The sequence below is a fragment of the Lissotriton vulgaris genome, chromosome 4_1 (genome assembly GCF_964263255.1).
Source record: "Lissotriton vulgaris chromosome 4_1, aLisVul1.2, whole genome shotgun sequence".
NCBI lineage: Eukaryota > Metazoa > Chordata > Amphibia > Caudata > Salamandridae > Lissotriton > Lissotriton vulgaris.
Window position 1 is genome coordinate 653,678,667 of NC_141691.1, and position 16,498 is coordinate 653,695,164.

General features: G+C 44.7%; 1 protein-coding gene across 1 annotated transcript in view; it reads right to left on the reverse strand.

Annotated features, from left to right (window-relative positions):
* The window catches only part of LOC147722384 (maternal DNA replication licensing factor mcm6-like), a 564,785-nt gene that overhangs the window by 137,694 nt on the left and 410,593 nt on the right, over window positions 1-16,498 (reverse strand). Inside the window, exon 13 of the mRNA XM_086964912.1 lies at window positions 8,130-8,258. Coding sequence (XP_086821038.1) covers window positions 8,130-8,258 — 129 coding nt within the window. The remainder of the gene's footprint in view (window positions 1-8,129; window positions 8,259-16,498) is intronic.

The window sequence follows — 16,498 nt, forward strand, 5'->3', positions numbered from 1 at the left end:
CAGGAAGATGGCTACTAGTAAGAGTTTCGCTTGGTCAGATTAAAATTTTGGTGGGTTACTATGGCCCAAATTCGGACGACCCGTCACATCTAGATGCAATAAGGTCTCAATTACTAACAGCGCAAGAGCCAATAATTTGGATGGGTGATTTTAATATCGTTCTTGATCCCAAACTAGACAAATCAATAAGATCTAAAACTATTGGCTCTATCAAATCTAGAGAAACACTTAAAGCAATTATGACACACATGGGGCTGGCTGATCTTTGGAGAGAAAAAGTGGGTAAAAAGATTGGGGTGTCCTATAGGAACAGTCGGTTTAAACACAAATCCAGAATAGACTACGCCTTTTTTAGCTACTGTCTAAAAGACACTCTAGAATCAATAGAATATTTACCATCACATCTATCAGACCATTCGGCGTTAGAGTTCACTCTTAAGGCTGAAACCACTGTCAAACACCCTTCATGGTCCTTTGATAGGACACTCCTGCTGGAAGAAGAGGAAATTAACTTTCTAATTAAGGAATCTATAACCTTCTTCGATTTAAATAGAAACTCAGCAACCCCAACAATCATCTGGGAGACATTTAAAGCGTTTTTAAGAGGGCAAATTACCAACAGAGCCTCCCATAGGCAGAAGTTCTACTTTGACAAGATAAATAGAATAGAACAAGACATGAAAACCTTAGAGTCAAAAACGGCCTCGCCATCAAGAACAGCTGAAGAACAAGAAAAACTGGCTGAATTGAAAGTTGAGTTAGAACATACACTGCAGGAGAGAATAAATAGAAGGTGGGAAGCGAGTAAATCTTCTCAATTTGAGTTTGGAGAAAGTGCAGGAAAAATTCTGGCTTGGAAAATCAAATCCGATAAAGCCCTAAACTACATCAGGGAAATTAAGATAGAAGGTGAGCTAGAGACAAGAACTACCAGTCCTGAAATAGGGAGAGCATTTCTTGAATTTTTTCTGGATATTTACAAAGAGGATCTCCCCAACGATCCAAACGTAAGAGATAGCTTGTTGGAAGCTATTACACTACCAAACTTCTCAATAACCCAGAGCAAATCATTAGAATCAGTCATTACACAAGAGGAGGTGAAAAAAGCTATTAGTCAAACTAAGAAAGGCAAAGCGGCAGGCCCGGATGGTTTGCCGGGAGAGATCTCCAAAGCTCTTGAGAACGCCATTACACCAGTACTAACTGAACTCTTTAACGGCATTCTATTGGAAGAACAGCCTATGCCTAAATCTTGGGGTGAGGCCACAATTGTTCTCATCCCAAAACCAGGGAAATCTCCATTAGAATGCGGGTCATACAGACCAATATCGTTACTTAATAACGACTATAAAATCTTTACAACTATAATTGCCACAAGATTGGCTAGCGTTATTGGTACGGTAGTCCATCAAGATCAGAAAGGATTTATTAAGGGGCGACAATTAGCTGAGGTAACGCGTGAGTTAATTGGGGCTATAGATATTGCCACTGCTTTCTCTCTCCCCTTGGCCACCCTGACTCTAGACGCAACTAAGGCGTTTGACAGAGTTAACTGGCTCTACCTAAATGACGTCTTAAAAAAATTCAACTGTGGTGAAGTGTTCTGCAGAACTGTTAAGCAGCTATACAACTCACCATCAGCTAGGCTGCTGGTTAACGGGTCCCTGACTGAAGCATTTAACATTACACGAGGAACAAGGCAGGGCTGCCCGCTTTCCCCTCTCCTATTTGATTTATACATCGAGCCTTTTGCCCAGGTGTTAAGGGAAGAGGCGAACATTTCATCCTTTTGTTTCGGAGAGTGGGAAAGACGGGTAGCATTATATGCAGACAACATATTAGTGTTTACATCGGATCCAGTCAAGGCATACCCAGTGGTTATACAACGGGCTGTAGAATTCGGCCATGTCTCGGGTTACGACAAACTCGAGTAAGAGTGAGATTATGGCATGGAACCTACCCAACTTAGATGTTGGAATAAACATCTCATCCTCAATGCGGTATTTGGGAATCAAAATAACCCAAGATGTGGGCAGCCTTGCACAAACTAACTTGGAAAGAATACACAGTGAAAGCAAAAGACTCATGAAATCTTGGACACACCTGCCTCTCTCTATAACAGGAAGGGTAAACTTAGTTAAAATGTGTATTCTCCCAAAATTCACCTTTCTTTTTAACACTATCCCAATAACTATGGACACAAAAATGATCGAAAAAAGTCAAAGAGAAATCAACTCCTTTATATGGAACTACAAGACCACAAGAATATCATGGAAGAAGCTCAGAAGAAGAAGAGGAAAAAGGGGGCCTTGCACTACCGGACCTATTGTTTTATTCATAGGCCTTTCAGATGTCTTATTCTAGAATGCTTCTTAAAATGCCATCTAATTTACCTAATACATCCATGTACGGAGCCATGCTAAAGGGGACAAATCTAGCAGCAGATGGCTTTATGTTTAAATTTGGAAGTCAGACATTCTTCAAAAATATAAAATTGAAAATATTACACTCATGGGCCAAAAATTGGTTTAACATCAGGAAAAAACTGGGATTATCTTATTACTCAAACTATTCCCCAATATGGGACTCTCCCGGGTTACCCCTATGCCTGAAAGACAATTTGTCCACTATAATATAACAAGCAGGCATCAGTAAATGGGGCCAACTATTTAAAGAAAAAAAACTGATAACTTGGGATGAGCTACATGATCAAGTAGGCCCTGGGCTTTCCAGATTTAAATATATTCAATTGGATAGTTGGGCAAGGTCTGAAACCCGTACAGATAACATTGGAAAAATAAGCGAAACGGAACAAAAAATGGTAGAACGACCAACTGGAAGAAAAGAAATAGCTAGATGGTACTGGCTTCTGCTGGAGGAAAGCGAAGGGGAGTTTAAACTCCCGGATGAGTTATGGGGGACAGAAATTGGGACTCCATGCGAGGAGAGGTGGATAAACTCTTTTGAGCTATTACGCAATATAGTAAAGCCTTCTTGGCTAGTACGAAATCACATTTTTTCGGTACATCGGGCATATTTAACAGCACGGAAACTCTCTAAATATCAATTGGACAAGAAATGTAATAAATGTAATTTAGCAGATGCATGCGATATACATATGTTCCTAGAATGCCCAAATATAACCAAATTCTGGGAAGACGTGAAAAACACTTTAAATTCCATACTAAACACTTCTCTGTCAATAACTCTCCCACTTGTCATCTTTGGGACGGAAGACAACATCACAGGCAAGGAAAAGTCATTTCTTTTTTACGCAATTTTATTAGCGAGAAGACAGATTTGCATACAATGGGTAGAGAAGACACCTCCTCTACACTGTTCATGGCTCACATCATTATACGAGATCCAAAAGAGATCTAAAAAGATCTGTAAATAAGAGAAAGCTGGCTTTCTGGAATCTCTTGACCAATTGGAGATGATCCGGGGTTTTTTTTTTTCCCCCCGGGTCCGATGATTATGCCATCTTTACTCTTTTGGACCAAGGGCTAGGACAGTTCCGAATAAGGTCCGGCAGGTTGAAATACACCTAGATGGAGTCAAAAGAACGCACCCCTAACTGTTTCTCTCGGCATATATCTCCCACCAATAGTATAAATCACGTCAGTAATGTCGTGCAAGGTGGTTGGTATTTTTCGTCAAAAGGGGAAGGCAGATGAGGACAAAAAAAAAAGAAGAACCATGACTGACAGATACAAGGCCTAGAGCCTTTCGAACTGCTGGGGCCACCAGGAACCACCCAAGGTAGTGACACAGGGGACCCACGGGGAACGCTTGCAGTGTCTAAACACAGCGGCGAATCACCATTAACTTCTATGGGAAAGTCGGGGTTGGAATTTTAAAGATTAAGGACACTTAGAAGAGGACTTGGAGAAAATCCATTTAGAACTAGGTAGTTCTAGAATCAATGCCCACAGGAGCATGGAGTACTCTAGTTACCTCACCCAGGGAAGCCGGGTGCAAAGGTGTCTTGATGTCGTATTTCGTTGTCGTTTTAAATGGGGTTCTGCTGCAAAGTGCTGCTGGCGACCAAGTCAAGTGTCTGGGTGGATCCAAGGGTGGATCGGAGATCTGATGTACCTGAAAGCAGAGGGGACAGAGTCGGGGTCAGTAGCAAGTGACCAGGAAGGCGATGAGCGAATGCCCACTATGTTGGGTGCTTTCAGATGAAGGTGAAGCTTGACTCTTCAGCCACGAGGACCAGGAGGCATCGATGACAACCAGGTGCTGGATTCCAGCTGTCAAACAAAGTATGTCAAGTGCTGCAGTGTCGGTATTCGGATTAGACCCAACAAGCCTTGGCAACAGCAACCCATGCAGAAAGCAAAGATTGGCTTTGGTGCAGACCAGCAAGATCGGAGTGATTTCACCCTTTGAAGGGGAGTCAGGGCACGTCTGGAGCAACCAGGAAATACCAAGAAACAGAAGTGTTACCTTTGTGGGGACACACCAGTAAACGAACCAGGGATCACGAAGGAGCCTCGAGAAGAAATGCTAGAACCGGGCCCACGGAACACTCGTAGAGTGTAGGCCCACAATCTTCGGTGCAAATGGTGCTAGGGGCTTGGACTACAAGTAGCCCAAGGCATAACTTCGTGAAAGCTTGGGAAGTTGATGCACATGCAAATGGGCACATGTCCAGGAGTTGCTGTTCCACGTCACTTGTGAGGGCTGCGGGTCTCAGCTTTGCTGGAATCTCGTGTCGGAGTCTGGAAGTCCATGTCTTGAGTCACAAATCCATCAGGATCCGATGGGAGCCTTGGAAATGCAGACCAGCAATATGCTTCTTTAGTGCCTGTTTGAACAAGGGAGTCACTCCTTGACCCCAAGGTAGATTCTTCCATCTTCTAGTCATGTAGAATGTCAAAGTTCCAGGATATATGTTACAGAGTTTCGTCCAGGTGTAATCTGAAGTCCTAATGACTGGGTTCCTACACTTATACTAAGTTAGGGGGTTGGACATACTCTGGGGACCCATCTATGGGAGGGTCTGGGAAGAGGGGTGGTTACACAGATTCCCTTTGTCCAGTTTTGTGCCAGAGCAGGGGCTGAGTGCCCCTGCAACTGGTTTGAACTGCGGTATGCACAGGGACACAGTGTGCCCCCAGCACGGTCTGAAAGCATTCTCTGAATGCACCCACCCAGCCCTAATACACTAAAGCCTGTCTGGGAGAATGTTACACCTTCCTGTGACAGGAAACCTATTGTCCAGGCCTCCCCTGCTGGAGTTTCGTCCAGCCGCAGGAGGTCAGACCCGTTTGTGGCATCCATTTTGTGATGCCAGGGCTCTTTAAAACTATTACTGGTTAGACTAGTGTGTACATCTCTCTCCCACTAGAAGGGTGGAATTTTACCCCTGCCACCAGGACTGGCGGTGGGGGTAGAATTCCAAAGTGTTTGACACCAAACAACATGTTTCGATGCAACCATTCCAAAGTTAGCCATTATCGCAAGGTTATAATGCACTTAAGAGTATATGGTCTGGCTGCATCACAGAACAGCCTCAGAATAGATTCCAAAAGCTTCAGAGGGGTCCTGCTCATGCATGGGCACCCTCTCACATAAAACCAAGTACTCTGACTTCCGGATTGATAAGGTCTGCCATAGGAGTGACTATTAGGTTCATATGCGTCAGTGATTAAAGGGTAACCTATATCTTAGTAAGGGGTGCCTGCACCACCTTAGCCAGGCTACAGTAGCAGACCTGTGGTGCCATTTTGGAAGGCTTCCCAGGGGTGGATGCCTCAGCCCCTGAGAGGCCTCTGGGGTACCTATGCCCTTAGTACGTAAGGAACGATATACTAGGGATTTACAAAGGTAAGCCAATAACCAATCTGGAGTGTACCTAAAGTACATGCAATCAATTTAGGGAGGAAGCAGCTAGGCTGGGGTCCTGGATAGCAGGGTCCCAGCCAGACTAAAGTCGAAAAACAGTGAAACACACCAGCAAAAAGTGGGGTTAACCATAGTAAGCAGATCCTACTCTCCTACATTGAGCTCAACCCTTCCCCTACCCACACAAAACAAGGCACTACAAGCTGCAGAGCCTGCAACCTGCCCTTGGCATGCTTCAGAGAGAGATATAAATGAAGCCCGAACCAGGAGAGTGGCATTGGGCCCCAAACCTGAAGAGCTCCAAACTTTTCCGGGCTATCTTACCCCCCTTGAAGGGGAAATGGCAGAAAGAGGGTCCCAGGGCCTTACAGAGCAGAACAGGAAGCACACAATCCAGGGATCTGTAACCTCCTGGGGAGATGTAAATGGATGAAGGCAAAGGCACAGGACATCCCCTCAAACACGCCCACTCTAATCTGCAGCACTGAGGCCAGTTCCAAAGAGCGCAGGGGGGGCTGCATTTCATTTGCATTCCTGACAAACATCATTTTTAAAACCCACACTGGTAAAAACTACATGGGGCAAAGTGAACAGCAGGAAGAGCGACAGATGAGAAAACCTGCCTACAAACGAAAAAACTATGCCGTGCACTTTTAGCCAACGCACTTAAATTGCATAAAGGCAACTCTTCTAAAAAAATGTGTGTGATTTATGTGTATATAATCTACCTCCAAATAGATGGGGTGAAAAGACGGGCCGTTTCAAAACCAGCTGAAGCAGCGCATGTCATGCCTGCAGTGCGAGAAACTCATTAAAGAAATTAGTGCTTCCAGACTAAGTAACACATACGGTGTAACAAGCAAACTAAAGGAGCCAGTAGCCATGGGAAATTTCAAATGAAGACAAGGCCGTACTTAGGAGGGACTAACAAGACTATTAACCAATCAAAAGCCTGCATTTACAAAGAACAACGGCACAAGCCAATGACAGATGAGGGCGCAGTGGGCAGGGCTTCTCTTGCATACACCACTACAGCAGATGCCAGAGCTGCACATGCACACCGACTCAGGCTTGACCTAATAACCGCTTCCGCCTTATTGCTCTTCTTGGAAAAAGTATTGTAAAAGATAAACGTATTTGATTTTCTAGAAGAATAAAACATTGGAATGACACGTCAATAAAAAGATTGGCTTCTTGTAACATCTACTTATTTGGATAAAATTTTTAAAAAATGTCAAACAAGAGGTATAAATGGGTCATTAAAATGGTATATTTTGATATTTGAGAAGTATAGAGTCCGCGCATTATCATACTGTGTGTAAAGTATGGCTAGATGGGCTTCACGTCCTTGAAAGAGTATTTGCATTCCCCTCGACGGTAAACAAAAAAAAAAGCCAAAGTGGAGTGGTGTGGCTCACTGGTTAGAGGCGGCAGACCCGGAAGCAGAGAACGGCCCGGGACCAGGGTTCAATTCCTGACGCGGCACGGTCGTGGACCAGGGTCAGCGCACTCGATAATTCTCGCCTCGGTAACTGCTCTAACCAAGGATCACACTCGGCAACTCTGGGCATTAGCTTGCTTCATCTCTACAACGGCCCCCCACATTCGCCGGGGATGCCTGGTTTCACCTTGGAGATACCCAGTTAGGGACCATCTCACAGGGATAGCCAGGACGGGTTCCCCAGCGGTCTACAGCGCCACGACGCCTCAGGGCAGCAGTGCGCTCTACAAGACCACATACATTACATATGCTTTAAACGGGGAAAAATATGGACAAACCGCTGGGAAAATAAATTAAAAGGATTGCTGAGAATTAGATATGAGAGTGCAAATCTACGCTAAATAAATTACTTGCATAGCTTAACCTCAGTAAAATCCCGATATTGAGGACTAAAGGTTTTAAGCATAAACATTTGCAATTTTACGAAGCATTGCTTCAAAATAAGGTCACAAATTCAGCCACAGGGAAATGCTGAAATGATGCACCCTCAAAGTTCAATCAATGAAAGAGTAATATTGTTTGATTCGGAAGATATGAAACTTCAGATTTTCAAGGAACAAGATAGGCTGGCTTGTAAGATGCAGAAAAGAGCTATAATATTAAAAAAGCGTGTTTGAATATACATGAACAAGCAGATGAGTCATTGAGAAAAGTGAAAAAAACACATTCACCAATCTGTCACCAAAGGAGTTCACGTTGATAGTTAACCGGGATAATAAATACATAGCAAAACTACCCTGACAAATCAGACTCCTTAGGGCTGAAATTCTCTTACCTTCGGCTGAAACTGGCGAGCAAACAGCAAATACCTCTGAATGTCTTCTATGGAATATATGCGTTCAATAGATTCTTCGTTTCTTGAATGCAGGTCCACTATTCGTCTTGCTATTGCATAGTCTGTTACCTAAAGAAAATAAGTAATACCACTTCAAAATATGCCACTAGTTCGTCAAAGGCCGTTAACAGGATCGCTTTTCACAGTTATCTATCAATGAGGTGCACACTTCCATGGGAGCCAGTCACTCACAAACAATGGTAAACGTTAAGAAGAGACATCCATTCTCGTTTCTTACTTTCGAGTGTTCGTGTGAGGTCTTGAGTCCTGCACAGACTGCTGTTAGTGGTCGTAGCTATGAATGGAAGGACAACAACATCTTCCACAAAGCACCATTTCATGCTAAATAAGCTTGGCAGTGGTGGTGGACACCACTCTGGTGGAAGGAGAAGATCCCAATCTGGTGGTGATGTGTCATGGAACCAAGATGGGGAATTTTTTACAACCTAGAAGCAGCTGCTTTAACAGGTTACAAGATTACCTACAAGGTGGTCACACCAGGGCCTGTAGTAAGGACGAAGACTCTAGTGCCATTGTAATGCTATCTGTAGGAAATTGGAGTATTCATTGAAGAGGGAGAGAACCTACTTCAAATCACAATCCACTGAAGTCACCAAACAAACGTGCTTAACCCTCTGAAAGCTCGGCACAAACCAGTCATTCTGAACTGAGAGGCAATGTGTAAAGTATTGATGCAGTACTCCAAGAAATAACGTCAAAACACAAGAATGATCCCTCACCAATTTAGAAACCGAGAATATTTTAGTAAATAAAATGACACCAAAATGACAAAAAAAAATGTAAAACAGACAAATTCCATTTTAAAGTTTGCATCAAAAACAGCACTAAAAAGCACAAAGTGCCAACAATGATTATCTATTAATACTACACCCAGAAAAAGTCAAAAGTTAAGGCCTGCTGAAATAGACAGCTGGTTGGATACAGGGACCAGGATCATCCCAGTTGAAAGTTTAAGTTCTGACTTACAAACTTTAATGGAGAAAATTGGTAGTCAAGTTGTTGGCAGGGTATGCTGCAAGCTGGATATTAAAGGGGATCAAACACCAGTCAAGGTCCAGGTTCAGTAAGGCGCCACACAATGTTCTGATTCACCCATGGAGAAACGGCTCTGGAAGCTAATTGTGTCCCTTATTGTGACCCAACTGGCCCTTGGAGTCACAGCTGGAGTCCTGGGTTCAAGACCAGCTGGTCCAGTTTTCCTTCAAGTTTCAGACAGAGGGGCAATCGTTCTGATCTTCACAGGCCCGGGAGTGCTCTGAAGAGAGGTCTGTGGGGTTCACTTTTATGGCCAGTGCCGGCTGTGGGTGGAGGGCAAGCCTTTTTCCACCCCTTACACCAGTCCTGGTCAGTTCCTCTACTACTACTGGATTTGGTGCCAGCCTTCTTAGTGACAGAAGGGAGGCAGGCCTAGGTCTGAGCTTCATCTGCCAGTTACAAGGTGGGCAACCACAGAAAATCAGGAAGGGCACCTCACCACAGAGGAGACATCAGGGGGTCAGGTGACAGGTGGACACTAGCAAGCCTCACCGTTTTAGCTAGGAAAATGACAACTTTCTAAAAGGGTCATCTTAAAAATGGCAATATAACATTCAACTTAACCTATAAGTTTTATTGTAACCCTTTGGAAAAGGCCGGAATTTACCAATGGTGCGGGAAAATTCCACATGTGCGCAGACCGAACGGCTCCCGGCGGTCTGACGCACACCAGGACTGCCCTGGGGGCCGTCAGACGCATGCAAGGAGCTAAATTACTTTCAACATGAGTCCTTGAACCATTTCTCTACCTTTTTATTAATAAATCTATCATTTCTTAAATGTAATAGTGTAAAAGTCTGGGTGAGACTGCAGAAAAGATAACTATCCAACCCAACCCCCCACCACCTGTCCAAGACAACAGCGGGGGGGGCAGCCTAATAAATACCTTGATGTGCTTCTCTGCTTAGGCAATAAAACATGGACAATTTGCCTCTTTTGCATTGGCACTAGTCTTTATATACCCTTCGAAACTAAACTGTACCCTGCTGTCACCATTATCCTGAGCCACTGCACTGGCCCATGGGTAACACTTCATCATCTGCAGACCCCATCTGTGAGGCTCCTAAACTTCGCTTGCTCTCAGATGCATCCCAGTAAGCAGACAGTGCTACCATGACCAACAAGGTAATAGTGCCCATTCTGCCCCTTTTATCACATTTCTGAACCACTACTCAGGGAAACAACCCATAATCAGAGTACTTGTAAAGTGCGCTACTTACCCGTGAGGGTCTCAAGGCGCTATGGGGAGGGGGGGGGGGGGGGGGGGTGCTGCTACTGCTCGAAGAGCAATGTAAGGACAATGGCCAACAGAAGCCATGGGAGCAGCTGTGTGTGTCAAGAGAAAGGCCCCTGGACATCTACTGCCAGGTAAAATCTCCACTCTAGAGACTGGGAGAAGCCTCACTACCAGACTTAGGACTGGCAACGAGTCAGTATCAGTATCAAACTTTATTCGTTTTTTATACAAACCATAAAAGTTACACAACATTGACACTATTAAAAAAACAGTACGTGTGCAGAAAAGACCATAATAACAGTAAAGAGTTATTAAATAATTAAAAAACCTGAGGAAAACATACATTATTGATCCATATAGTTCCTGTAATTAACAGAAGCCTTTAAAAATCTTTCAGTATTTGCAGGTATACCAATCCGGAACGGGCCTGTCTAAAATGCATTCTTATTAAAATTGGGACCAGGTATCGTTTACGAGGGAAATAATAAAAATTACATAAGAACATAAAATGCAGCATATCCTGTGGAGACTGTCCGTCGCAGCCGCAGGGAGCTGCCACCTTGCCTCTAGTAAAACATTTGGGTCTGGTAAGTAAAAGGTGAAAGAGGTTCAAAAGAAACCTAGTTACCCAAAAATGTTTGTGCGTAGACAGGGACCCCATAAGGTATTGCTCTGCCCCTGGGAGTGGTTTTAAGCATAATATATGTTCGCACACTAGATTTCTCAACCTCCTTGGCTTCCCTTTCTGACAAAAAGGCTACCTTTATGGCCTCCACATCCTTCTTCACAATACAGTCAGGGTTACTAAATAAATCGCCCATCCGAGCCTTTCTAGGCTTCTCTTCAGATAACTCAGCCAAGGAATACGTGCAGAGTTATCAAGGGCTATACAATCTCTTAAAATCAAGTGGGTAAGAGGGAGATCTATATTCAGCCAACTTTTCAACCAGCAGGTCAGGGGTTGCAAGGATAGTACATCATTTAAATAAGGGACCCCCAACTCCTCGTGAACCACTGAGTTAGATGTACCCCGTGGGACAAAGCATTTCAGAAAGTCATTTTCCGACACTTGGAGGGTCTGACCTGCGTTGTATCCCCATATTTCGCTACCTTATGGAGCTATGGCCAAGCTTTTTACTCCAGTGAGCTTCTTCCCTAATCTGGTTGCAACATTGGAGATTGCTGAATTCGCCCTCACCAGGCCCACTTTTGTTTTCTGTAGTAAAGGGCCCCAGTTGAGCTGGTCATCAAAGAGGACCCCTAAGTAGGAAAACACGTTGGTGCAGGGAATCTTTGCATCTCCTACTCTGAATTGGTAGATCTTCTTACCCAACAAACCCACTTGCATAACATATGATTTAGAGTTGTTAATTAACAAATCCCTGTCGGATATAAAACTAGCAAAAGCAGATAAAAGCGTTAGTAGCCCATTTTCAGTCCTGGATATGAGAACGGCATCGTCCGCATATAGCAGGATGGGAATTCCACGCCGTCCTACACTAGGGTAATCAGCACCTGTTCCTATTAATGCATTATACAGTTCATTAATATAAAAATTAAATAAGAAGGGGGACAATATACAACCTTGCCTGGCTCCCTTTTTAATGTTAAAATCCCTTGTTACACGCAGATCTTGTGAAAACCTAATATTGGCTTTAGTGGATTTGTGCTTTTCCTCCAAAAAATTAACGATGCTAATTTCCACTCTCATAGCCCTCATGGACTGCCATAGTTTGCTCCTCTTAACACAGTCAGAAGCCGATGACCAGTCCAGGAAGGCCAGGTGAATGGTCCCAGAACGTGCGACAGTATACTTGCTCAAAATCAAGAACAAATTAAGACATTGAGCTACAGTAGACCGTCCCCATACAAAACCATACTGGACTTCCGACAAAATCTTATTGTGGCAAGGAGTCCCCAACTTGCCCGAGGTCTCTGGACTCACATGTCAGAGTGAGGGGGCTACAACTTCAGGGTTTGGACACCCTCCTTCCACTCTTACTCTTGACATCTTAGGGGTGATATCGTAAGATGGGCTTCTTAGCCCAGGGTCTGCACCCTGACTGAACATATAAAGGCAGTCCCGGACTTAAAGGGAGAAAACAAAGCCCCCTCAAGGGTTAAATAGTCATACAGGGATTTTCCTTATGCAGGTCTCAGTTCTTTAGTTTCTGTGACCGCACAGACAGCACCTCTAGGTTAGAAGAGGCATTGACAGTCAGTATTAGGGTGTTCCCAGAGGAGGTAATCCCTGATTGACTGGTCCTTCCACTGAGGATTTAATCTGCCTTCTACCCCTTGCTCTACATCTAAGCCTCTAATTTCCATTTGATACTAGTGAACTCAGTAACTAAAGCTTTTGTGTTGCCCTTGGTGGTGGCCCCATCCTCCTCTTCTATCACTGTTAATAGCTTGTTTCCCACGATGCAGTCAATTGGCATCTAGGAACTGACATTGACCCTCCTTATGGCCACTTCCCCTTCCCATTCCTGGGAGACCAAAACCGTAGGATGGGCAAATTTCAGTGCATTTGACTGGGTTATCCTACATACCTGCTTAGGTAGATACTTGGGAATGCAGTCTTTCCACAATCTCTGCCTTAGTGGCACAGGTAATCCCTTAGAACAGGGACTGCATTCACTGATCTGGTAGAAATAATAACTCCCACCTTCATATATCACAAGCTTACAGTCTAGATCAGAGGTCTTCAAACTTTTTGATGCAGAGACCCCCTCGTAAAACCTTTTTAGGCGTAAGGACCCCCTTCCGATAAAAGTTTTTAGAAACTGGTACTCCTCATCATCAACAATTATCAGCAACCATAAATGCGCCTGTTCGACCTCATCACATCCATCCATCCATCATTCCTCCACCCACACTTTCACACATCCATCCATATTTCATCCATCCACCTTTTCATCCTTCCATTCATACATACATCCTTCATATATCCACCCTTTCTTCCTTCCATCCATCTATCTATCCACCCATTCACCTTTTCATCCTTCCATCCATACATCAATCCTTCATCCATCCACCCATCCACCCATTCATCCATCCATCCAGCCATCATTCATCCACCCACCCACCTTTTCACACATCCATCATTCTTCCATACAACCTTTTATCCATCCATACATCCATCCATCTACCCTTTCATCAATCCATCCATACATACATACATCCTTCATTCATCCACCCTTTCATCCGTCCATCCTTCATCCACCCTTTCATCCTTCCATCCATCCATCCATCCATCCATCCATCCATCCATCCATCCATCCACTCATTCATCCATCCACTTGTTCACATATCCATTCATCCATCCATCCTTCATGCAACTTTTTATCCATCCATACATCCATCCTTCATCTATCTACCCTTTCATCAATCCATCCATTCATCCACCCATTCATCCATCCACCCATCCACCCATCCACCCATCCATCCTTCATCCATTCACCCTTTCATCCATCCACTCATTAATCCACCCACCTTTTCACACATCCAGCCATCCATCCTTCATACATGTAACCTTTTATCCATCCTTCATCCATCTACCCTTTCATCCTTCCATTCATCCATCCATCCATCCATCCCTTCATCAATTCATCCACTCATCATTCATCCATCCATTCACTCATCATTCACCCACCTGTTCACACATCCATTCATCCATCATGCAACTTTTTATCCATCCTTCATTCATCCACCCATTCATCCATCCATCCTTCATCCAATCACCCTTTCATCCATCCATCATTCATCCATCCATCCATCTTTTCACACATCCATCCATCCTTCATACATGCAACATTTTATCCATCCATCCATCCTTCATCCATCCATCCATCCACCTTTTCATCCATCCACCCACCTTTTCACACATCCATCCATCATCCACCTACCCTTTCATCCTTCCATCCTTCATCCATCCATCCACCCTTTCATCCTTCCATCCATACATCCATACATCCATCCATCCTTCCTCCATCCACCCTTTCTTCCTTCCATCCATCCATCCTTCACCCGTTCACCATTTCATCCATCCATCCATCAATCCATCAATCCTTCATCCATCTACCCTTTCATTCATCCACCCACCCACCTTTTCACACATCCACACATCCATCCTTCATCAATCCACCCTTTCATCCTTCCATCCATCCATCCATCCTTAATCCATCCACCCTTTCATCCATCCATCATTCATTCATTCACCCACCTTTTCTGTGCCTCTCTCATGGGGAGGGGGGGGGGGGGGTCAGTATCTGTCTTCTTCCTCTCTCATGGGAGGGCATCTCTGTGCCTCCCTGCTGAGGGTGGGGGGGGGGGGCAGACAGGCTGTAACAACATTTCACCATGAAGAACAGACTCTGGCACATTCCTCCCCCACAGGCACCAGGTATGAGGGCTCGTGGGATTTGAACCAATGAGGACCTTTCACGTGCTTTACTTGCGGGACCCACAGCTCCAGGCGCGCAACGCCATTGAACTCAAAGGGCTACAGCCTCCTCCCCCAGCCACCCCACCTCTCCCCTCCCCTCGTGTATGTGAGCCCAGCTGAAACAGTTTCACTGGACACACACAAAGCCACACCCGAGTACTACACAGGTCTTTAAAAGACCTTTTACTTGTGATAGGCTTTGATTTTTCCCCCCCCCTGTGTGAATTAGGCCTCCGCCATGAGCACCCTCAATCAGCCAGATGCCACTAAGGCAAACTGACAATCTGTTCAGCGACCCCCTTCCCACGACTCCACAAGCCCCCTGGGGGTCGCGCCCCACAGATTGAAGACCTCTGGTCTAGATCCACCTCCCAACTAAGGGGCACTAGGGCATGTTCAACTCTCTTATCCTGGGGATTACCTCCGGGCCACATTGGCCACCTCTGAAGTGTGCCCACCTGTGGGTTACTTCTTGGTTCAGACTGGCTCCCCCTGCTTGTGCCCCAATTGGCAATAGTCAAAGCACTTAGGCTATAAAGAAGGGGATCGGGTTAATGCGTTTTCAGACCCTTCACCCTTCTTGCTAGGAGGAACATGGAATCTTCCCCCCACCAATATTGTGGGCCACTTTTTGGAATGTGCGTTTTACCCTGTACCACATCTCTCTCTGCAGAGGGGGCTTGAGTTGTCTTTCTAGAGGTCACTCGCAAATATCTTTTTCAACACATGTACTAACCCAGATGCCACTTTTGCAGGTTCCCTGGAGAGAGTGATCTTTGAGTAAATGAGGTGCTGATGCAATTCTGTAAAGCAATTATTGAACATGTGCTCTCATCAATAGATAGCACAGCCCATCACAGTGACTCTCCACAAAACCATCTAGTGCCTTAATGGAGTAATAAACAAAATATACCCAGAACTGTCGAGCCAGTTTCTATTTGTCCTTAAACCTTTAGACACATTTCTCTGGGGTAATATCAATTTTCACAAGGGCTACTTTTATGGGGACATAACTCGACCTGCCAGCTATATCTAGTGTCAGTAGAGTATCCCTCCTGGTCACTGGCATATGATTCCAGATACTTGCCCCACCAATCATTCCGTGGGTCTCTGTGCATGCATAATGCTAACGCATAGGCTTCAAACCACTTGTTAGTGTCATCCCCCAATACCCAGCAAGGCACCAGATCTTAGGAAATGTTGACCGTTTTACCTCGTGAAGGCACCTCTGTCACTTGCTTTATCTTCTGTGCTACCTACGATCCGATTGGCTTTCAGGTCCAGTTTTTTCTGGCTTGTCTCAGGTGCTAGCAGAATTTTCAGCTCCTATAGAGCCAGATTCCGGTCCTCTTTGGCTCGGTCAGTCTCTCCCTTTTTCTCCTCTATGCACCTTGCTGCAGCTGGTTTAGCTCCCCTCTTTTTGCTAGCAAACATTTTCTTCTCCAATGGCCAGTATGGCAAGTTGCAGCTTCATATTTATGTTAAATCGCTAGACCCCTGAAAAATTGAAGGACAGACAGCGAGAGAATACACTTCTCCTCGCCCTGGATCTGGTAGGGGCCCTCACTC